This window comes from Chiloscyllium plagiosum, chromosome 5, assembly GCF_004010195.1.
Source record: "Chiloscyllium plagiosum isolate BGI_BamShark_2017 chromosome 5, ASM401019v2, whole genome shotgun sequence".
NCBI classification, from domain to species: domain Eukaryota; kingdom Metazoa; phylum Chordata; class Chondrichthyes; order Orectolobiformes; family Hemiscylliidae; genus Chiloscyllium; species Chiloscyllium plagiosum.
Window position 1 is genome coordinate 71,877,646 of NC_057714.1, and position 24,522 is coordinate 71,902,167.

General features: G+C 40.3%; 1 protein-coding gene across 2 annotated transcripts in view; it reads left to right on the top strand.

Moving 5' to 3' along the window:
• itga8 (integrin, alpha 8) overlaps positions 1-24,522 on the top strand; it is a 207,634-nt gene that overhangs the window by 110,207 nt on the left and 72,905 nt on the right. For both annotated transcript variants that reach the window (XM_043690323.1, XM_043690322.1), the window contains exons 18-22: positions 370-501; positions 13,418-13,485; positions 13,716-13,863; positions 16,181-16,273; positions 23,387-23,466. In XM_043690323.1, coding sequence (XP_043546258.1) covers positions 370-501; positions 13,418-13,485; positions 13,716-13,863; positions 16,181-16,273; positions 23,387-23,466 — 521 coding nt within the window. The remainder of the gene's footprint in view (positions 1-369; positions 502-13,417; positions 13,486-13,715; positions 13,864-16,180; positions 16,274-23,386; positions 23,467-24,522) is intronic.

Here is a 24,522-nt window from a genome sequence, read left to right on the forward strand (position 1 = left end):
CCCCTCCCCCCCATCTTATCTCAGTCCCAACCCTCAGACTCAGCACCGCCCTCTTGACCTGCAATCTTTTTCCTGACCTCTCCACCCCCACCCCCACTCCGGCCTATCACCCTCACCTTAACCTCCTTCCACCTATCGCATTTCCAACGCCCCTCCCCCAAGTCCCTCCTCCCTACCTTTTATCTTAGCCTGCTTGGCACACTTCCATCATTCCTGAAGAAGGGCTCATGCCCGAAACGTTGATTCTCCTGCTCCTTGGATGCTGCCTGACCTCCTGCGCTTTTCCAGCAACACATTTTCAGTATTGAAATTGTTCCCCATTTTTGTAAGAATTTACGTTGATTTTGGTGTTCTTATTCTTTATTTTAGGATGAAAAGGAATTTAGAGATAAATTAACACCAATTATTGTTAGTTTAAATTATAGCCTTAGTGAATCACATCCTTCAGAGGATCTTAAACCAATAATCAACTACTACAGTGAAACATTTCTTCAAAAACAGGTAAGAACTAATATTGATTACTTTGTTAAATAAATATAGCTCACAATGTAACACTTGGTCTTAATCTTTTTTTTATTTCTTATTGTCATTAATCTAAATCTTAAAGAAGTATTATAAACTGTTTTAAGGTCTTAAGGAGAAACAGAAGTGATAATTAAATGTGGAACATCACAATATAAGTCATTAGGAACAAGGCTAAGGTTTGAAATATTGTTTAAACTTAATGACATAATTACATGGAATGAAAAATATGCTGCTACATCCCCCTTATTAACCTGAATCCTGCTGGCAACCCCATTCTCACTTAAAAAAATGTATAATTGTAGTATTTAATAGTTGCAATTAGTGATATGATGGCATTGTATTACTAATCATGGACATCTGGAAGAACTATGTTCATTATTTTACCATGACAAATATGTGCCTTTACTGATTATTTATTCATTAGTTGATTAGCTAAACATCATTAGTTATAATTCACAGTAGTTAATTAAATCCAATCTAGATGACAGTTTGGGTAATGTTAATACCTATATATACATTGTATCTTTGCCAATAAGCATGTATTTTGTACCGTCTGTAGATAATTATCAAGAGGCAGAGGCCCCTCTAATTCCACTTCCTGGAAACTGCAATTTGTGGCTCCGCAGAGATTTGTGAATACCACCTATATACCAATTTATGATGCTTTGCTGCCAAGTAAATGCTAAATTCAATGTTCTGCTAAAATTCTGCACTTAGAAAATGTTTCCACAAGCTTTTTATTTTAAATCTACTCTGTAGCAAATCCTTAGATAGTTTTGGCTATGGAACAGTGATCAATTTTAATGTAGTTCAATTAACCAAGGGAATCGCAAATCCTAGTTGTAAACCCAATTTATACATATTTAGTTTGTGTACGATGTAAAGCTTTCATATCCAATGTCATTTTCACCTTGTGTTCAGTCTCTGATTTAAATGCCATGTGGTGTCTTGCACGTTTTGTGTATTCAGAGAATTAACAGAACAGCAAAGGACAGGCAACGATTAGACAGCACTCTTATTTTACAGTCCCTGTTGCATTACAAACAGTGTCTTCCTTTTGAAGTGGCATCTACATAATCTTATAGATCCCAATCCACTACTCAGGGAGTTCTCCACTTACAAGCACAAAAAAATCTTAGCCAAAAAAAGAGCTTAGAGAGTTTTAAAAGTTTGTTTTACACCCTTAGTTTTCCCTATAAAACTAGTCCAATGATAGCTTCATTTACTTCAGTGGAAGCTAAGTTGTATTTTACTGCATGTGTTTGCAATAAGTCAGGTAAACCTATGCAAAACAGATGCAACATTAGTGACACTGCATGCCCTCTATTGTACACTTCTGATATCACCTTTCAAGAAGCGATGTTATTGTGGTGACCTGTGCAGAAAGGTCTGTTGGTGACAAACCTCCATGCCCTTAGGGAGACAGCAAACTCATTTAGTAGTGAGATACAAGAGAATCGACTCAATTCCCCATTCTACCCAATCCCTATGTCTTGGAGGAGATTGTGACACGAGATTCAATTTGTTCCAGAGTATTTTCAGAGACAGTGGCGAGGTCCCATAGTCTTGGTTAGCCATTTCAAGAAGATTTATAGAGACTTAATCAGTGGCACTCCCGTGTTCCTTATTTAACCGTCTACTTAATTTTAGCTTCATGCAGATTGAGGTCAAAGGGGCTAGAAAATTCTTGACGTGTCTAATAAAAAGACATCTGTTTGAAATTAGTTAAAAATCACACAACACCAGGTTATAATCCAACAGATTTATTTGGAAGTACTAGCTTTCGGAGCGTTGCTCCTTCATCAGGTAACCTGATGAAGTTAACCTGATGAAGGAGCAGCGCTCTGAAAGGTAGTACTTCCAAATAAACCTGTTGGACTATAACCTGGTGTTGTGTGATTTTTAACTTTGTCCATCCCAGTCCAATATCGGCTCCTCCACATCCTGTTTGAAATTAGAATGCAAACCAGATTTTGGATAGATTTCTATCAATATGTTTCTTTTAACCATGTAATCATTTGGTAGGCAAATGAAAACACATTGTCTTGCCTCATTTAAGCCAATTATTACAGTGGGGATTCAAACTAATCCAGTTGAAACACATGCACAACTGGTGATAGCAGTAGCAAATGCATTGATGCAGGGTCTTTGCTGAGATCTTCTCAGATCTTTGCGATTAGCCAACAGTGGGGGGTTTGAGATTTCTATGGCTTGTTTGGATGAGAGTCAGGGCTGCAGAGTGGCCATGGCACTGTGACAAAGGAAGCTATTCCTGGGGTGGGAGAAAGAAGGAAAGTAATGGTAATAAGGGACAATACTATAAGGGTGATTGACATCATTTCTCTGCAGCAAAGAGCATGAGTTCAGACTGCGGTATCTGCCTGATTCCAGAGGCCGGGATACCAGCGCTTAGCCAGAGAAACACTCGCAGTGGGAAGAAAAGAATCTGGTCACCATGGTTCATATTGGAATCAATGGAATTGTATAACTAGGAAAGAGATTCTGCTGAGAAAATATGAGAAGTCAGCTCAATTAAAAACAGAATGTCAATGTTAATAAACACTGGATTACTGCCTGAGCCACGTGCAAATTAGTATAGGATGTAAGAGCTTAATGAAGGAGAACATGGCTCAAAGGCTGGTGTGGGAGAAGTGGGTTCTGATTTGTGGGGCATTAGCACTGAGGAATGTGGGATCTGCATCGCTGGAATGGTCTATATCTGAAATGTGCTGGATCTGGTGAGCTGCATAACTAGGGAGCTAAAGAGGGCTTTGAACTAAACAGAGGGAGGTAGGGGGAGATGTTTGAGGAATCAAACTAGGATAATTGTAATAATGCAAGGGATAGAGATGAGACAGGAGAGCACAATATTAATATAGAAAATGAGATTTAGAGTATGGCAAGAATTAAAAGAGAAGAAAATCCAGCAAAATACCAACAGTAATTTCTAGATGCCACAAAGATACCAAAAAGTGAAAGGATGTGTATCTGAATGTGCACTGAATACAATAAAAAGCTGATAAATTGATAGAGCATGTGGAAGTGAATTAACATGATCTGATAGCCATTATGGAGATGTGGCTACATGATAACAAGGACTAGGTCCTGAATATTGATGGGTATATAATGTTCAAGCAGAAAAGTCATCGAGGTAAAGGGGAAGGGGTTGCAATCCTAATCAAAAATTGATTCAATAGTTGGAGACCATAAGATGCAGGAACAGAAATAAGCCATTCAGCCTATCAAGTCTGCTCCGCCAGTTAATGAGTTTCATGGATGATCTGATAATCCTCAAATCTACTTTCCTGCCTTACCTCATAACCCTTGATCTCCTTACTGATTAAAAATTTGTCTGAGATGACCTAGAATCAGGAAATCCAGTTATAGATTTGATTAGGGGAAAGAATAATTTTCTACAGGCTCAAACAATAACTGCAATATATGACAAATCATAAAACAAATAATGGGTCCTTGTGATTTAAATAGTACTTGTGGATGATTTTAATGAACACATTAACAAGAAAATTCAAATTCATAATATTAGCCCGGATGAGAACTTCACAGAATGCTTTCTGGATAGTTTCTTAGGGCAGCACACTCTGGAAACAAAGACAGAGCAAGTTATACTAGTCTTGGGTTATGTAATCTGATAGGATTAACCAATTACCTCAGAGCAATGACCTCTGGATAGTAGTGATAACAATATAGTTGAATTTTACATCCAGTTGGAAAGGGAGAAGAGTGGGTCTAAGACTAGTATGTTAACTATTAAAAGGACAACCACGTAGCATAGTTGGAAAGCTGAGTTTGCTGAAGTGAGTTGAGATATTAACTTAGCAAATCAGTGGAGAAGAAGTGGCAGATATTTCTCGAAATATTTCAGAATACTCCCAGAAAAGATTACAGATGTGCCTAATCAAAATCCAACAACTCATGTGATGTTTCTATAAGGGTAGCCTGTACGTGATACTACCACATCTGCCATTGTTGGCACTTTTGATTCTCCAACATTCCCACCTTTAAAGTTGTTGATTCAATGCTGATAAATATCTGCTTGATGGCATTTTTGGGATTCTGTTAGGGATGCATTTAAGACCAATGTTGCATTTGAGTATGACATGGGGGTCTTTCTACTTGATACTTTTATTCGTGGCCTTTGCTGATGCTTTCTATCTGACATTACCTCCTTCATCAGCACATCTGTTTCTGTTTTCTGCATTGTTAGTGACAATGTCAGCATAATTTCTGACAGGTTTCTGGCAATGATATCTGCATGTGTTCTGAGTAGTAGTCAGCACTGTGTTCCTGCTGACGAAACTACATCACTGCCTGCGATTGTGACAGATCTGTCAGAAATAATGAGGCACTTCATGGAACATGATGGCTCCTGTTCCACCGGGACTTAGAAGAATGACTGAAAGGAAGACAATTATTGTGGTGTCTTGCATAAGTGCTACAGAAGGGCAAAAAGTCAAGGCGAACTAAGGAACAAGGATGAATACTCTACCATTTCTTTTTGCTTAGCTTCTCCTGGCAATTTGTACATCTAACGACATTGCAAAAATGAAAAAGGTTTTTTCCTTAATGTAGTCCTTTGGCACTTGGTCTTATCCCTTCCCTTATTATTTTTGGTAATGTTGCAGAATTGGACAAGAAACTAGTTTTGACTATTCAAATTGATTAGCTTCCGTTATTGAACCCATGGTGTTTCTGTTGTGAGGAGTTTCATCAACAGGGATGCTAAAACCTAGTAGCAGTGGGTGAGAAACATGACCCCTGTCAGCCTTTCGTGGCCTCCCTCTTCCATCTTCATTAATTTACAATTAAGTAGTTGCAATGGGAATTATCAAGAATCTGGTTTCTTTTGGTATAGGTCAAAGTACAGTTAAATATATTTTTGAAAATAGAATTGAGAAAGGAATTGTACAAGTGCCAGGACACATTTTTCTTTTCATCAGAAGGAATTCCCTTAAATTGTGGGAGGGTCCAGACGACTGGCAGCAGGTGTGTTGGTTAGCGATATCACATTCAGATGTGGACGTCCTAATGTTTGTTCTTGTGGAAGCGCTGACTTCACAGAATTTACAAATATGGCTTTCATTTACTTAGAATGATCTAATATTTACTGCACTTAGTATGGCAAACAAGGTACAATTTGTCCACTTTTATTTTAATTCGAGTCCATTTGTTTCAATACCAAAGTTGCCACCTTAGAAGCTTCATGGGAGTGAGGGAAGACATGGAGGGCAGGAATTTTTCAACTTCATTGGCTGGCCTGTAATCTGGCATTGTGGATCTCTGCCAGTTCTTGAACATTTTAGTTCCATTGATTACAATGGATGAAAATGAATAGGCAATCTATTCCATTATTTATGCTATCCAAGTAACAACATTGAAAATAATATCTAAAAACCCTCTTAAATGTCAAATGTAGGATATTAAATGGACCCTGGAAGAGGCTGCTCCCGATAACATGCTCCCCATTGTCCCCCTCAACCTAACCCCATCATCTGTAGACCCTCTTTCTCCAAGACTAGTTCCCTTTTTTGTAAAAATCTCCTTCTTTCTACGGTGTAAGAAATGTGATCCTTCTAACTCTGTGTATGTTGTCTTTGTAACAATGATGTCTCAGGTAAGGAAGCTATTGTTAACTCACAATTGTTGGTCATATTTTGCCTCTATTTGTTACTCTCTTGTTGCTAATGAGCTTCTTTGTGTGGGAAGTTTTACTCTAATGTCTTGATGAATGGCCGTCAAATATCTTGGACATCTTCAAAGAAATTATATCCTAGTTTGCTCTCAAAAAGTTATCGAATTGTTAATCACTCTTTAGATGCCAACATTCCTCTCTGTTTCTGTATACATCTTTAAATTTCTGATAATTTTGCATTAATGATATTAACATGAACTTTTCTTGTTCCCTCTTAGTCCTTCCAACCTCTGGCTATACCTCATCACCACCACTTCATACTCTAATCAAGTATTTCCCTGAGGAATTAAAACAGACTGTTGAACTTTTTTATTCCATCATTCATTTCAGACACGCTGATCTACATCCCAGCACCTTTTACCTCTCTTTGATTTTCATCCTGTCTTATCCCTATATCCTCTGTTGATAAAATTCCCTTTCTACTTCAAGCCTTTTCTTTCCTCCTTGCAGATTTTAGAATCTAAATCTATGTTTGGAAATATAAAGTCACAATTTCTCTTTCATTTTTCTTTTTAATCTTTTCACCTCTGACTGTGGATCTTCACCTTGTTTAACAATGAATGAAACTCGTGTATATAATTCAGAATTTTAAGTCCTAGATAAACAACATGACACAATCCAATTGTAATTTTCTTTAGCCTCAGTAATCATACATTGAAGCCAAATATCTTAGAGTCCTGCATCTTCAGTGTTGTAGGCTGGTGGTAAATCACTTTAATGGTTCTGAAATGGCATCAAAGTATTCATCAGGAAATGGCATTAGTTAACCAGATGGGATTTTACAACAGTTGACACAGGTTACCATTTGGCCAGCTTTTAATACCAGCTTTATTAACTGAATTCACATTGCACCATACACCATGTTGGGATTCAAACCTTGTCCTAGCACATTAGTTTTGGTCTCTGTATTACTAGTCCAGTGACATTATCACTACTCCACCACCTCTCTATAAACTTGTTCTTTTTTCAATTTTCCCATTCCCCTTTATTTCCATAGAAATCCACTGAACAAAATATCCTCATGCGTGGAAGTAGGAGCTGTTATAGCTAATTCATTACTCCAATGAACTACTGTTTTTTGAGCTGAATTTGAGAGATGGTTATATGGAATGGTCCCATTGAAACTTTGAATAAACCTAGATTGTCCCAGACGTAAATCTTGTTTCAGGGTAGCAACTGTCCCAGAGGAACCAGCTTTTGGCAATTTGGCTGTTGGAGTAGCCTGAATTGGGTTGTGAGTCTTGTTTGACTCATCTCACACAGCCGTTCCCATTCTGGGTAGAAGCTGCATCCACATCGTCCAAATTTGTCTTGGAATTGCTTCTCCTGCTTTCTGCTACTGACCAGACTAGATGCCTGGTGACTTCCTCACCTGAATCAGGTGATACCCTGCAAGGGTAGTGATTGGTTCTTGTCTCAGACCTTCCCCGAGGACATGAGGAGTGATAACACACTCAGCACATGACCTCTAAAGTGAGCTTCATCCCCACCCCCATTCACCCATTGTACTCTTTGCTACCTTCCCCTACCCTCCTCCCTGACCTATCACCTCCATTCCCACCCCCACTCACCTATTGTACTCTATGCTACTTTCTCCCCACCCTCACCCCCCTCTCATTTATCTCTCCACTCTGCAGGCACCCTGCCTCTATTCCTGATGAAGGGCTTTTGCCTGAAACGTCGATTTTCCTGCTTCTCGGACGCTGCCTGACCTACTGTGCTTTTCCAGCACCACTCTAATCTAGACTGTTGGGGTAGCTATTTGGAGTGGGAATGAATGAGATGTCGTGAGGGTAGATGCCAGCCCCATGTCTGAAGCTGCAGGTATTGGGGGGCATTGCCACTGTCCAGAGAGACAGTGGCATCTGTAGCCAGTCCTTAAACACTAAGCGGTTATAAATTCTAACTGGCATTGAGATGCTGACAGAATTTATAGGCTCTTTTAGCCCTTCTGCAAATTTTGAAAAACTTCACACAATATGCTGCAGATGTAGGTAGTAGACTCCTTACACTTCCCCATTATCTCAAACACATGTCTGGAAATTGGTTCCACATGTGATTGATACTCCTTATTCAAATCCCTTTTGAAGTCTGGACCGTTAAAGAACTGAGCCTTCAGCTCCCCAGCTGAGGGCATTGACTACAAAGGAAAACCTTCAAAACAAAAGGTCATACCCCTGACTTAGTGAGTGCTCCGGCTACTCAGGTGTAGGCCTAGAAGAACATTGTTGCAGCTTCAGTAAAACTGAATCTCCATCTGAGCATTGTACGATGGTCATTCCACATTAATGTTTGGGCTCTTGAATTAAAATGCTGAAAATTCAGATCATTCTAGCCATCTGCTAGTATACAAGATTGATGCTGTTGAGTAGGTGAGTAGACGATTATAACATGTATGCAGAGTGACTTCGGAATGCCTGATAATGTTGATGACATCATTGACGTAAGATATTGTGGCACATTTGCTAGCTCTTTCCCTCAGCAATCTCTGGGTTCAAGCACCACTCCAGGACTTGAGCACAAAGGTAAAGCTGTTACACCAAAGGACGACTAAATGAGTGTTGCAGAGTGGAGGTGCCATCTTTCAGATGGAATGTTGAACTGAGCTGTGCTCTCTCAGGTAGTTGTCGAAGATCCCCAGCACTGTTCAAGAAGAGCAGGGGAGTTATTCCTGGTGTTCTGAACACTAGCCCTTAATCAACACCACTGAAACAGATTATCTCGTCCTTATCACATTCCTTGACATAAAACTTTGCTGCAACATTTTCCACATGACAATAGCCACACTTCAAATGTATATGTACAGTGACCCAAACCTGGCACCTTCAGGACCAAAATCATGCTGGATTACAGATTTTTCCAGATTCTGGTTTGCCAATGAACTTGTTACACAAGCTACGTGGCGATGGGGGGAAATGGCTGATTACTGATTGGTCTTCCTGAAATCTGCCTGGCATGTTGCAATTGAAATGCTCCCACCAGTGGAATAGGCAGCTTTGTTTGTAAACTGTGAATGGGCAACGTTCACCCTTCTTGTTCTTTTTTGCCTAAACCCATCAGATGAGGTCTTTTTTTTCTCACTGATTAGAAATCAGTCAGTTAAAATTGTTTTGGCCATGCTCCCAATAGCTCTGGAACATAGCAATCCTAACCACAACTAGGGCCATCAGGTTCTCCTGCAAGAAGAGACAAAGACAAAAAAAAGTTAAATCACTCATCAGTTTGAACTCTAGATTTTTATCTCAAAGGTTGACATTAGCCACACTCTGAACCAACACTTTCCCAACCCTTTGGACAGCGAGAGCAGGAGGAAGCAGATTTTAAAACGCTGTGATAAACTCAGATCCTGTATGTGCACAATAAAAACCCAAAGAACTGCAGATGCTGTAAATCAGAAACAAAAGCAGAAGTTGCTGGACAAGTTCAGAAGGTCTGGCAGCAGTTCTGAGGAAGGGTCATGGGACCCGAAACGTTAACTCTGATTTCTCTTCACAGATGCTGCCAGGCCAGGTGAGCTTTTCCAGCAACTCCTGTTTTTGTTCCCATATGTGCGCACAACCTTCACTGATTACATCCTTTGGGATGCAGGCAAGAATTGCCTCTTCATTCCCAAACTTACTCTGATCCGGGAGAAAAATGTCCAGTTTTCACACTCCTCGGGTTGATAAACAGCTGGTTTTGAAAGAGTACCCCTATCATTCATTGGCTGAATTTGTATGAGTTGAGATGTCTGGTGGTTGTGAAATGCTCTATATAAATGCAGATTTTTCTATAATCTCTGAGCTGTTGCAATAAGTGTAGATGTTATGATCTTACTTCAGCATGCGGAACTACACATGTCTAGAAGGAACAGTGAGATACTTAGTTGGTGTATTAAGTAGATTGTTTTTGCTGCATTTGTGTTGTACTGACATAAACTTGCACGTGAGAGCTGAGGACAAACAAATTAGTTATTGGAGTCCTTTAACAGATAAAGCTGCTGTCCTGCCTGTCACATTGCCATTCCCTGCCCTACCTCCAGCCAGGTTAAATTACAGCAGTTCCACTTACTGTCCACAACTGAGTTTAAAATAGGTGAATTCCACTTTAATTTATCAACATTACAAACATGTAAAATTGACACAGAACACAAGCTTGGTTCCTTCAATATATATGAAAGAAAATAAATTATGCCCCAAATTGAATTATTTTAAAACAATATCCCAAAGGACTAGCTACACCATTATTGCATACATTTTTCATTTACAATATTTCATATGGCATGCTATTTTTCATAGTTTCTTTTTGAATAATGAATTCTTCCAAGTCTTCCATTTATAAAGCATCTTTCACTTCACTTTTTTTATGTGGCCTCTAAATACAGATCATCCAAGATTTTTCTTATTTGTTCATGGGATGTGGGTACCTCTCACTGGGCCAGCATCTATTGACCATCCATAATTGCCCTCGAGAAGAATATGGTGAGCTCATTGAATGGTTACAGTCCATGTGGTGTAGGTATACCCACGGTGCTGTTAGGGAGGGGGTTCCAGCAAATAGGATCCAAGTTACATCCACACCTCCACAGCTCAGCTGAGGTGGCTACACTGTAAAAAGATTGTTTTCAGCATTTGATACCAAGTTGGCACCATGAAGTGATAAGCCATGATTCCTTGTTTGGTCAGAGCCTTGGCTTTGAGGAGTCTTCAGTCTGAGATGGCTGACAGAACAAGTGTTAGCCTCATCACTTAGGACATATTGCACAAGCACAATCCACTAGTCAAACTGGCTAAATAAGCTACTGCTTTAAAGGATGGACCTGGATTTACTCAATGATCAGGCAGATTACAGAAGACGAACCACCAAAAGATCACTGCAGCTACGGGCAGCAGAGCACCACAAAGGGTTTGGCCAAGGGGCATAAGACAGAAGTCGGTGCAACCTCTCAGCCAAGGCATTTCTAAGCAAAGGATCAGAATCTTAACTTATTGGAGCTGTAGTGTCAAAGAATGTGTGCCCCTATGGCAGGTGACTACAGACACCAATTGGAAAAGGACCTTGGGCAGGCACCAACTGGGTCCAAAACCATTTCCTATGTCGCAAAGATTCGATCCCATATGTGGATAGACAAACAAATTGCTTGTTGTGAGCAAGGTCTTTAATTTAGAAATATTTGTGTGAATTTTTCTGGAAATTTATATTTAAATGGGATGAAAGTAGTTGCAGCAGCTAATTAGGAAGGTGAATGTAATGTTGGCTCTTATTTCAAGGGGTTAGAACATAAGTGTAGAGAAGTCTTACTGCAATTGTACAAGTTAATTGTGTGACCACATCTGGAGTACTGTGAGCAGTTTTGATCCTCTTATTTAAGGAAAGATATTATTTCATTGCAGGCAGTTCAATAAAGGTTCACTCAGGTGATCTCTGGTATGGAGGGATGGTTTTATGAGCAAACGTTGAACAGGTTGGGACCCTACTCACTGGAGTGTGGAAGAATGAGGAGACATCTCATTGAATAATATAGGATTCTTAAGGGGTTGACAGAGTAAATGTTGAGAGGATGTTTCCCCTCATGGGAGAGTCTAGGACCAGAGGGCATAGTCTCAGAATAAAGGGGCACCAATTTAAGACTTACTTGCAGAAGAATCGCTTCTTAGAGGATTCCGAATCTTTGGAACTCCTTGTGACAGAGAGTTGTGGGGTGCAGAGCCCTTGTGTATATTTAAGGCTGAGGTGGACATATTCTTGATCAGTAGGAGAATCAAGGGTTATGATGAAAATGCAGGAAAGTGAACACGAGGAATGTGGAATCAGCCATGATCTGATTGAATGGTGGAACAGGCTCAAGGGGCTGAACAGCCTATTCCTGTTCCTATATCTCAGTTCATACAGTCTAATGAAACAATGAAACTGATACTATAAAAAGCAAGTTCCATGGAAATTCAGAGTTTAGTACTTTATTTAATACATTCTGCAGAACAACGGCACATAAATAAAAATTTATTAATTACAAAAATAATTTAACATGCTCAGAAACAGAAGAATTTACACACACAAATTGTTTGATTCATGGACTGAAGAGGTTTCTAGTCCTGTCCATAACAAGTTTTGTTGAACAGTCCCTATTAAATAGGATGCAAAATAAACCCTCAGGTTCCATTGCAATGAGCAATTCTCCAGAACCTGGAATATCAGATAGCATTTTCTGGTTTACAGGCACAGGTTATACATACCTACTCACATGGTAACCTTCCCAAAAATGATGGATTTTCCACTTTGTGGAAGTTGATGTACTTTGCCAAAATATACTGACGCCTGTCCTTGTGGCCAAATTTGAGAGCAGTGTTTCCAATGTTTCCTTTGGTGGGTTTTGTGACTCTAACAGATTAAGTAACCTTGGTCTTGTGGCCTCCCTGAACTGCTGTCCTGAAATTTGCATTCTGGAACATAACTAGAACATGTGACAAAATGTGCCTTTTCAGATTCAGTTCTTTCAGTATTCTCGCCGTGTTGTGAGTGAAATTTATGAGGTCTAGCATTTATGGAATCTGCACAGCAGGGGGCTTTTCCTTCTGGAACATTTTGGTTTCGCTGCGTTTTGCTGCAAGCCAAGCTCATCAACATTTATTTCCAACCTTCTCCCCACTGCTCATTCAGCGAGTGAGATATTACTTACTTGTGAAAACCAAGCTCTGGGGAGAAAAAGATTGATTTATGCTGAGCTTGAGGAACTGTCTGCTATTAGTAAGGTCAGTTCCCTCTGGTAGTTCTAACAAGGGCTGGGTTGTTTTAGAAAGGAAAAATCTTATGTTGCCTTGTCCTGCTAATTGCAGTGTATTATTGTAGCAGATGAAGAAAAGGCATTGTAGAAACATACTGAGATTAGATGAAGTAATGAAATTACAGGGGTGAATATTAATATGTTGTATTATAGATAGTCAAATGCATTGTTTAGATGTATTTGTTCTAATATTTGGCATTTAGCCAACTAACACATGTTTAAGCAATTTCCTTGCATTATGGAAGGATCAGAGTGCTTATATTCTTACATCAATTTGAGCCTGACTCTTTCTGCTGCTTTGGAAACAATTTAAGTTTTTGTTTATGGATCCTATTTACAATATTAGAATTATTCTTCCAGCCTTTATAACTGATACAAAACTTTAAACCAAATGCTAGAGTTTATTATTCATTTCTCAATAGGCACACATTCTGCTAGACTGTGGAAAGGACAATGTTTGCATCCCAGCACTTAAACTTTCAGCTATCCCGTAAGTTGAATATTTTGTATGTATTACATATCACTGAAGCTTATCAGAATATAAAACATGGGCGTTCATCATGACAGATTTGTGATCATTTTTATTGTCAGTAAGAGACCGAAGAAATGATACCTTTAACATCTGTGGAGTGTGTTTATGATTGATAGCACACTGTCAGTTTGACTAGGAGAGGAGAAAGATTAAAATACATTGACACTTCACCTTTTTCTGCTTCACAGTGATAGACAGCAGTTAATATTTGGCGATGAGAATCCTCTCACTTTAATCATAAATGGGAGGAATGAAGGAGAAGGAGCATATGAAGCAGAACTCAATGTCATTATACCATCTGAAGCAGATTACATTGGCGTTATACGCAACAATGAGGTAATAGAACTGAAGACACAATGTCTGATTTGTCTGATAGTTGTGGTTTGCAAATTGTCAAACAGTTATTCTAAATGGATTTCTTGAGACAAAAAGCTCGCAAGAGTCTTAAAGTTGGTGATCAATAGATTCTCCCTTATTGTTACTGTTGGATTTGTAACATTAAATTAATTGGATATGTGTGGCTTGAGAGAAGAAATTTGAAGTAGCATGCAAAATTGAGCAGGAGTACAGATGCTTAACAGAATTGTGCCGTTTTATGTTCAGGAATTGAATTTCAAGAGCAATTATTTCACAATTATAAAGTGACATGTTTACTTAAAACCATCTCTGTGTATTACCATATCATGTTTATAGTTTGCACAGGATCAATAATCATCCTCCTTTCAAAATAAAGTTCAACATGTAAGTACAGAAGCAAGGATAGATAGTGCAATGGTTGACAATGATCAACTTTGCTCTTTCCACTGGCGCCCTGTTTTACACGAGCTGTTGTTGAGTTGTGGAAAGAGTTAGACATTTGTGCTGGATTTTACCAGCCCTCCAGAGACAGCTAGGCAGGGCAGGGGGTAAGAGGAGGAGGTCGGGTGAGTGGGTTTATTGGCCTGGAAGATGAGGATGGAGTACCCTCAGCCTTCTTCCCTGCCATGAATTTTACAATCAGTGCTCTACCAATGCTCTACCATTTGGAGACACCAGATGACCGCACGGCTGTAGACTTGTGTTGGGCTCAGACCACGACTTCTTCCCACATTTAGTAGCAATGGCTCTTCCTCTGGCAACACACCTCAGCCCTCACCAAAACCAAACTCGCAATTCCTATCACCCTTCCATTGTCAGGGATTGCCTGACAGGCTTCAGAGACCTCTGACACCATGCACCATGCTGTTAGGATAGCGTTCATCACTGCGTCCTGTTCTTCCAGGTGTAGTCCTACGAGAGGCCACTACTCTCAATGAGTCCAAGCTCCTATCCTTTGACAGGATGTCAGCCACAACCTCATGATGGGGCATGAAATCCCACAATCTCCAAACTGACCGAGATGGGGTTATGCCCAGTTTTCCAGCCCATCGTTGAGGTTGCTAACACTGGGCAATTCACCCCCGTTTGTCTGCAAGGCTGGTGGATGCCCTGAAAAAGATGCAAGTTGGGATTAGAAATCAGCATACCAATTGAGCACCAGATACTCAGAGCTCATAGAAAACAAATAATCATCTCAGGTTGCATTTTCACTCCTAGTGCAGACAAAATTTTTTGGACTTATTTGGAAGAGCTGCTGCATTTGTATCCACTATTCCAGTCTTTCTTTGCTGTTTTGTGAGGATGAATTTACACAGCCATTCTAAGAGCACATATATCCGCTCTCTAAATCTGTTTCACCATTGTTCCCTGTCTGTGGCCTGGATTTAATGCATCCTTTCATGACTGGAAGTATGTTGGCTGGGTCAAATCAACCGGGGGGAGCCAGAAAGTTACGCCCCTTGTCCTTGCCTGTCAAGCCCCACCACCATCTCTTATGAACCCCACCCAGAAATCCCCATTCTGCCATCAGTCTGGGGTTTGGTCTGCAGTCTCACAGCATTTCTAGGCTTCTGATGAGTGCAGCAAGACCACCAGCCTTATTTACATTGGCACTGAAGAGTATCTGCCAGTCTCTGATTTGGGGCGGCACGGTGGCTCAGTGGTTAACACTGCTGCCTCACAGCACCAGAGACCCAGGTTCAATTCCCTCCCTCGGGCAACTGTCTGTGTGGAGTTTGCACATTCTTCCCGTGTCTGCGTGAGTTTCCTCTGGGTGCTCCGGTTTCCTCCCACAGTCCAAAGATGTGCAGGCCAGGTGAATTGGTCATGCTAAATTGCCCGTAGTGTTAGGTGCATTAGTCAGGGGTGAATGTAGGGGAATGGGTCTGGGTGGGTTGCTCTTCGGAGGGTCAGTGTGAACTTGTTGGGCTGAAGGGCCTGTTTCCACACTGTAGGGATTCTAATCTATTCAAAAAAACCAATAGCTGTTGGCAGGCTGGACTTCTGCCATCTGAAGGGAACTTGATTTTGATAGGGGGCTCACTGCCATTTCTGACTTTTGAAAGAGACTTCTGTTCTTCCCAGAACATTCAGCGTGACATGAGAATGATAATTATTTATACAGGCATCTATCTCTATGTACAGCTTCTGGTGGAGGAGGGGGAACATCTTTGTTTCTGGGTGGTAAAGATAAATAAAAATGACCCTCAAACATTTTAATTGCAGGCTTTTTATCTCAGGTGAATATTTGTGCAAAACTTCTTATAGTTTGTGTATTCTTGTGCTTTCTTCCCAGGCACTGAGCAAGCTAAGCTGTGCCTATAAAGTGGACAATTCAACTCAAATGGTTGTCTGTGATCTGGGAAATCCTATGACAGCTGGAACCAATGTAAGTAACATACCTTTTCTGAATTGTGTAATTTTTTTAAGCACAATGGAATAACAATGTTAATACATTGAAAAAAAGCTGAAAGTCAATTCCCTTTTGGAGGGTTGTTTTTGAAAATAATAGTTTGTGTTTTGTCATTTTTTTTAAAGTTGTGTTATTTCCTGAAATACCAGAGAGAAGACTTTTGGATGTTTTAAGCATTTATAGAATGCGTAGCTTCATGTTTCATGTATTTAGTATGGATTGCATCAGTATATCACTAATGAATGATATCACAAACTAACACACTGCTTCTCTGTTCCTAAACCAAGGATCAGTTTGGCAAACATGTTTTTTCATACAATTGTGTCCTTTATTACTGCAGTCAATATGATGCTGTGTCATATGCTTAAAGCTCCATTGATAGTATGCCATATGTTAATGTTGCATGCTCACCGCCAGCTTTAACTGAGGCGTTCCAAGGAGTCAGGTTGATACTTTTGATATGATAATGAGACTGTAAATCGTATTGGCAGAATGTTACTACACCTTTAACACCCCCAAACTCCCACCCCTCAACAGTCTCCACTCCGACAAAATTATCCCTGGTGCTGCCATATGCTTGTAAGAAATAGGAGCAGGAGTACACCATTTGAACACTCGAGCCTGCCCTACTGGCAAGTAAGATCATAGAATCTTAGGACCCCTACTGTGTGGAAGCAGACCATTCAGCCCACTGAGTCCACATGACCCTCCCCAATCCCTGCAACACTGCATGGCTAATCCACCTAGCCTGGAGTCTGGGAAGAACCCCAGGCCACCTTGAGGAAACCCATGCAGACACACATAATTGGTCTGATGGCCTATTGCCCCTTCACCCCTGCCTGCATCATAGTTGACACTCTTGTAAATTAAAAACTTGTCTAGCACAGCTTTAAATGTGGAGTTTGATGAATCAGACTTTACTGTTCTGAGGCATTCCAAGGAGTCAGATTGATACTTTCGATATTATAATGAGACTGTAAATCTTATTGTTAGACTGTTAAAAAAATTCCAAAGCTTAACAATTGTTATAACTCCGCTAAGAGAACAAAATTCCTCCTTCTCTGCATCCTAAGTGGCTGATCCTTACTTTTAAACTTGTCCTCAAGTTCTACAATCATCCACAACAGGACACATTCTCTCAGGATTTATCTTGTCAAATTCTCTTAGACTCTTACAAGTTTCAATAAGGTCACATCTCAATCTTCTAAACTCAAATGAATACAGGCACAATCTGCTCATCCTTTCCTCATCAGATAGATATCTCATCCTAAGTGTAGTGATTGTAACAAGGTCAGCCAGGTGGACCTGATAGAATATGAGTTCCCTGATTGCGGTTGTTTATCTAGTCCAATTAGGGGTCCTGGTTGACAGATAAGTGTCAGAGGTTCTGTTCACTTTGAGAGCTGGCTCTGAGGAAGCTGGATCAGTTTCAAGGACCGTGTAAATAAATAATGACTTGGTGATGGGATACAGGCCTCTATAGAGTTATTTAACTTAGATTATGTCCTTTGGTTGTAGAATCGTCCACATGGGAAAGCAATTTCTCTGAATCTGTCCAGTTAAGCTCATATTGCAGTTAGGGTTCCTCATATTCTTCTACTGTCCAATAAGTCCTGGTCCAATCTACGTTAGCTCACTTTATAAGAAAGTCTTTCCATACCAACCATTTAACCTAGTGAATATTCTCTGGATTGCCTCCAATGCCTGTTTCTCTTTCCTTACAGAAGGTGATCAAAACTGTTCACAGTATCCAGCTGTGGTCGGACTCGTGCCTTGTATAGTTTTAGCAAATGTTTTTTACATAAAATGCCTTTGACAAGCTTTTATACTCATTTCTCTTTGAAATAAAGGCCAAAATTCCATTTGCCTTCCCTATTTCTTGAATGATAGTTTCTGTGATTCACGCACTGAGTCTCTGTGCAGCTTTCTATGGAGTGTTCTGAGGATGGTTCATTGGACTCGAAACGTTAACTCTGATTTCTTCCACAGATACTGCCAGACCTGCTGAGGTTTTCCAGCAATTTCTGTTTTTGATTCTCACTTATATAGTATTGGCAGTTCTTTTTGTGTTTTTTTGTAGTTACTGACTGTCCAATGACAGACTAGTTTCTTGTCAGTAAAACAGGTAGATTCCAGAAAAAGAATATATCAATGACACTATGAATGTACTGAGGAATTGAATACAATGGACTCATAAGATCCAGGCTATTCACAAATTTTGATTCACTCCTAGCAGGCCAGGTAAAAATCCAGACTAATGCCATAAGTTTAATACATTTAAAATACTATTTAACCTTCAATCTGTGTAACTAGATTATTGGAGCATATTCTACGGACGATTCTGCAACCAACCTTAATAGATAAAAATTAAATGTATGTGTTAGGTATCTTTTATATAAGGTAATGTTGCTGAAGTGATTAATGTTTGTGTTACATTGGTTTCACCCATTCAGCTGATACCACAAACTGTCTGTGGGTCGACACAGTGAGTGCTACTCTAAATTCCACTGGGAGATGGATCTGTACCAGCTCCTAAGGTCCTAGTAATCCCTTCCAACTAGATGTAGCTGTATTTATTACTATCATGCAATATATCTTCTTAGTGTCTAAGAATCGTCCATCTGCTGTGGATACTCTATGGTAGATACTCTGATACCAAATAGTGCAGGCCCACAACAAAGCAAGAAAAAGGAGGATTAATAATAACCATCCTATACCCAGTAACATATATTGATAGGGTTGGCAAGGAACACAAGGTGCCAGCAGTGGAAAAAAATCACGGCTCAGTTTTCCTGTCTTCATGGTGATGATGTTGAGGGCACACTGTCATTTATTTTGCCATGGAGAAGCCATGGAGACATAAGGCTGAAACTGTTTTGAAAGCCTTCACAGTGGTTTTCCCATCCATGCTAATGGCCCTACTGGCTTTGAGCCATTCAGTTATAGATTTCTCTGGAGGCAACTAAGGAGTGCCCATATGCTTACCTTTCTGGCTCAGCTACACGCTATCTCTCCTGATGAGACTGCCAGCCTGATAGTTACTGTGGACCCTTTGGCCGGCCCTAAAACATCAGGAATCCACTTCAAGTCTTTAATGAAGAAAGATGGCTGCACACAAGTGCACCAATCACCAGAGTTGATTGTGCATCACCAACATTGACCTGACACCAAGGTCCCAATACCCACTGGAAATTCTAACTGCAGTGGGCTTGTTATTGCCAGTTCCCACAACTGGTGGCAACTTCAATGTAGAAAGTGAAAAATTAAGTATTATTGTTGTCACTGAATGTTTCCGTATGTGAGCTGCGCTGATGGTGAAACTGTTGGGCGTAATGTTTTTTTTGTTATTTTTAGTGAATTTGCCTTTTAAAAGAATTGATGCTCCTTTTGAACTATTGGTGGTCCAGTGCTGTATCACTGAGCATTTGTAGAACTAGGTCAAAGGGTGAATCACTGATTGAGCTGGGTGATTTCAGTTTGGAGAAATTAATCACTGACCTTTGAACTTTACATTAGTTCCTGAGTCAAATATATGATGTTCGCACATATCAGTAACAGTATACATTGTGGGCTGCGGACGTTTTGAAAATCTGAGAATGTTGCACCAAAAGGTCTGCACCAGATAAAATTTACTTCTACATCATAGCACACATCCTGTGGAGATTTTGCTATGGCTGATTGAATAGACAGACTAAGAGTAGGATTGCACAAACACAAGTGCTGGAATCCAAATGAATGGAAGCAGAAGGGGAGCCAATTTTTGTACATGATCACAAAGTACTTTAACTCAAGTGATCATCTATGGATTATCACTTAATTAAGTTTCCCTGGTTATGCCGATCACTGGGGCCATTATTGGATATATAATGATCTGCAGCTGTCTGATCTTTGTTTCCTTTAAAAACAATTGACTTAGCTGGGAATTTAGACCACAAGATATTGGAACAGAATGAGGCCATTCAGCCTATTGAGTCTGTTCTGCCATTCAACCATGGCTAATTGTTTCTCAAATACATTCTTCTGCCTTCTCCCCATAACCCTTGAACCCCTTACCAATCAAGGAGCTATCTATCTCTGTCTTAAATGCACTCAATGACTTGGCTTCCACATTTCTCTACGTCAATGGGTTCCACAGATTAACTAGCCTCTAGGTGACACAGTGGCTTAGTGGTTAGCACTGTTGCCTCACAGCACCCCCTGGGTTCAAATCCAGCCTCGGGTGACTATCTGTGTAGAGTTTGCACATTCGCCCCGTGTCTGTGTGGGTTCCCTCCGGGTGCCCTGGTTTCCTCCCACTGTCCAAAGATGTGCAGGTTAAGTAAATTGGCCATGTTAAATTGCCCAGAGTGATCAGGGATGTGTAGGTTAGATGCATTAATGGGAGTGTATGTAAAGTAATAGGGTAGGGGAATGAACCTGGATGGGTTACTCTTTGGAGGGTCGGTGTGGACTTGTTGGGCCAAATGGCCTGTTTCCACACTGCAGGGATTCTAAAAGGTCGTCACTCTGAGGCAGTGCCCTCAGGTCCTAGTCTCTCCTACTAGTGGAAACAGCTTCTCCATATCCACGCTATCCAAGCCACCTAGTATTCTGTAAACTTCAGTCAGAACCCCTGTCATCTTTCTAAGTGCTAAGCACAGGCACACTCCTCATATGTCAAGCCCTTCATCCCCACGATCATTCTTGTAAACTTCTGCTGGACCGTTTCCAAGGCCAGCACATCCTTCCTTTTATTCCAAAAGCAGTCTGACCAGAGCCTTACACAGCCTCAGCAGTACACCTCTGCTCTTGTATTCTAGCCCTCTTGAAATTAATGATAACATTGTATTTGAGTTTCTAACATCAACTAAACATGCATGTTAACCTTAAGAGAGTCCTGAACTAGGACTCCCAAGTACCTTTGTACTTCAGAGTTCTGAAACCTTTTGCTATTTAGAAAATAGTCTATGCCTCTATCCTTCCTACAAAAAATGCATAACTTCATGTTTTCCTACGTTTTATTCCATGTGCCACTTCTTTGCCCACTCTCTTAGACTGACAAGTCTTTCTGCAGAATCCCTGCTTCATCTACACTACCCGTCCCTCTACCTATCTTTGTGTCATCTGCAAAAGTAGCGACAATGCCTTCAGTTCCTTTGTCCAGATAATTAATGTATGACATGAATAGTTGTGGTCCCAACCCAGATCCCTGTGGAACCCCACTAGTCATAGGCTGCCATTCTGAAAAAGACACTTATTCCCCACGCTGCCAGTCAGCCAGTCCTCTATCCATGCCTGTGCTTTGCTCCGAAAACCAGAGAAGAATAAGGAAACCACACCTTATTTAGAGTCTAAAAGGGTACAGAAAAATAAATCCTTAAAAGTAGTAACAATAAGATCTTAAAGGAAATAAACTAAGCTGTTCTAGAGAAATCAAACTAAAAAGCAAAAAATTGTCAACTTGTGCTGTGTGCAGTCTTGTGTCTAAATAATAAAAGAAATATATAGGGTGACGGAGAAGGTGCTAACACAGATACAAAAGATGGTACAGAACTAAGAGGATGGATTATAAGTAAAGGCAGAACATCTGGCGTATGTTTCTCTACAATGCAGAAGGTTAAATAATAACATTTGGAGTTTCTAAAGCCATGAAGGATAATCAGGTAATTGTAACATAAATGCTTTCACTTAGTCAAGAGGCCAAAGGTAGTCACTAATGAATCTGATAGAGAATTCAGAAAAACAATCATTAACCAAAGAGTGATAAGAAAATGAAATACTATATCACAAGGAAGTTGAATAGGTAAATGTCACATAGATGTATGTCAGGGAAACCTGGGTACGCACAGCAGGGCAGAAAGAATAGAAGGTTGGTGATAAAGTTTGATGAAGAGAGTGGAAGGAAGTTCATATGAAACACCCGCTGGCATAAAGCAATGGTACCACATGGCCTGTTTCTGTGCTGTAGTCTCTGCCAAATTCTAAGTAGAGACAGAAGGTATGATTTTATCAGCTCATCCTATAGGTATGGAGCTTCATCCATCAAGCATGGCATTAGGAATTTGGACATGAAATTCATCAGGCTCATAAGATGCTTCATCCTGGACGTTACTATAGACCTGAACCTGAACTTGACTAGTCACATAAGTAGTGTGGGTGCAAAAGCAGGTCAGAAGTTAGGAATACTGCAACAAGTAACTCACCTCCTGAATCCCCAGAGCCTGTCCACAGTTGCCTGGATGAGCATTATTCCAACAACACTTAAGAAAATTGACATCATCCAGGACAAAGCAGCCTGCCAGACTGGCACCACACTCACAAGCCTCCATTCAATCCACTACCAATGCTCAGGAGCAGCATTTGACAGCACCTTCTAATTCTACTTTCATCGAGAAGGACAAGGACAGCAAATACAAAGGAACACCACCATGTTCCCTCCAAGTCACTTACCTTCCAGATATGGAAGTATATCGCTGAGTGTCACTGAGACAAAATCCTCAAATTCACCCCAGTAAGTAGCATTTTGGGTCTACCTACAGCACATGGATTGTAACGGTTCAAGAGGCAGCTCACCACCATTTTCGTAAGGGCAACTAGGGACAGGGCACTAAATGTTGGCCCAGCCAGCAACGCCCACAACATCTGAGTGAATGAAAGAAATCCTGGCCAGCCTTTGAGGCTGCCTCTGTACTTAGATTCCTCAGCTTCACACTTAGTTGGCAAAGTTTTGTACCAGGTGTTAAACTTTGTAAAATGTACTCTCTTGTGGCTGGTCGTACAGACTAAACCTGTCCCTGAATTTACAGGTAATGCATAGGATCCCATAATGCATTTTTGTATAAAATCTGTCAAGGTATTTTAATCTGCTGTTGAGTAATGATTAATAAAATTTTAGAGGAAGCAGGAAAAACAGCTAAAAATAATGTAAAAAGGGATGATAAGGTACCTCATCAGCATGAATTAATAAGTTCAGTGCTCACTGAAGTAAGATTCATGGTAAGATTTAGTTTCTTTGGTGCTCTGGCCAATAACTGTTTTCCCCAGTAAGAATTCCATACTGTAACTCCGGCATCTGTTGATAGTTAATGCTTTGATCCATTTCTTTGCCAGCTGTCTGTGGGGCTCCGTTTTTCTGTTCAGCGCTTGGAAACAGCAGATGCCAGCATCAGCTTTGACCTGCAGATCAAAAGGTGAGTTACAAATTTACTCACGTAGCTGCAGATTTTGAAAAGAAATCAGTAAAGCGCAAAACGGTCCCCTGTAGATAATTGTGGATGAAATCAGTCAACCTGTTGAAACTGTTTGAAGGAATCTTCTTGTGAAACGATGTAATATGCCTCGCATATCACTGAAGTTGCCAAGTCGCTGAAGACCTTGATTGCATAACCAAATGTAGTGTGTGCATAGAAGTGCAACTTGGTGCTAAATGGAGTGGCTTGCTGACAAAGTGACATTAGGAATTTGGTGACTTTGGTAACTAATGTGTAAATAATACAAATAATATGCTTATCAAGTTGCAAATTGGCACGACTTTCTTATGTTACAAATTTTTTTAAAAAGTGGCTAAGACCTTATCCAGTCAGGATATGATCAATGAAGGTGGTCCCTCCATCTACCTGCCAGTCTTCCTCAGCTAAATTCTTACTCAGTTGTCACTAGAGATTATAATGATATAATGTACTTGAGGCTTACTGTAACTAGTTGGTATGAGACTGGTATGTATTGCTGATGTGCAACAATTTGTCTTTGTCACTGATCCATGGGAGAACAAACTGGAAGTTTTAGTAATCACTGCTGAGCCCTCACCACCTTTAATATTTTCCATTATTTTCCATGAACGTGAACTGTTTAATTTAAAATCCTATCTGCAGTCCAACTTCTGTGATTCACCAGCACTCTGATTCCAGCATGATTCAGGCACAGCCTGTCCCAATGCAACAGCTCTCTCCTTCCCCACTTCTGGTCCCAATGTCCCATGAGTTCAAACCTGTTTCACCCAACCAACCTTGAAGCCACTTGTTTACATCCTTAATCTTGTTAACCCTGTGCCAATTTTCCAGTTGGTTCAGGTAGTAATCCAGAGATTATTACCTTTTTGTTTCAGCTTTTTATTTAGGCCCTAGCTGCCCATATTCCCTTAGCAGAACTTCTAATTATATCATTCCTACCTACATGGATCATGACAACTGGAACTTTCTCCTCCGACTCTAAGTTCCTGTGCAGCCCAGATGAGAAATCCTGAACCA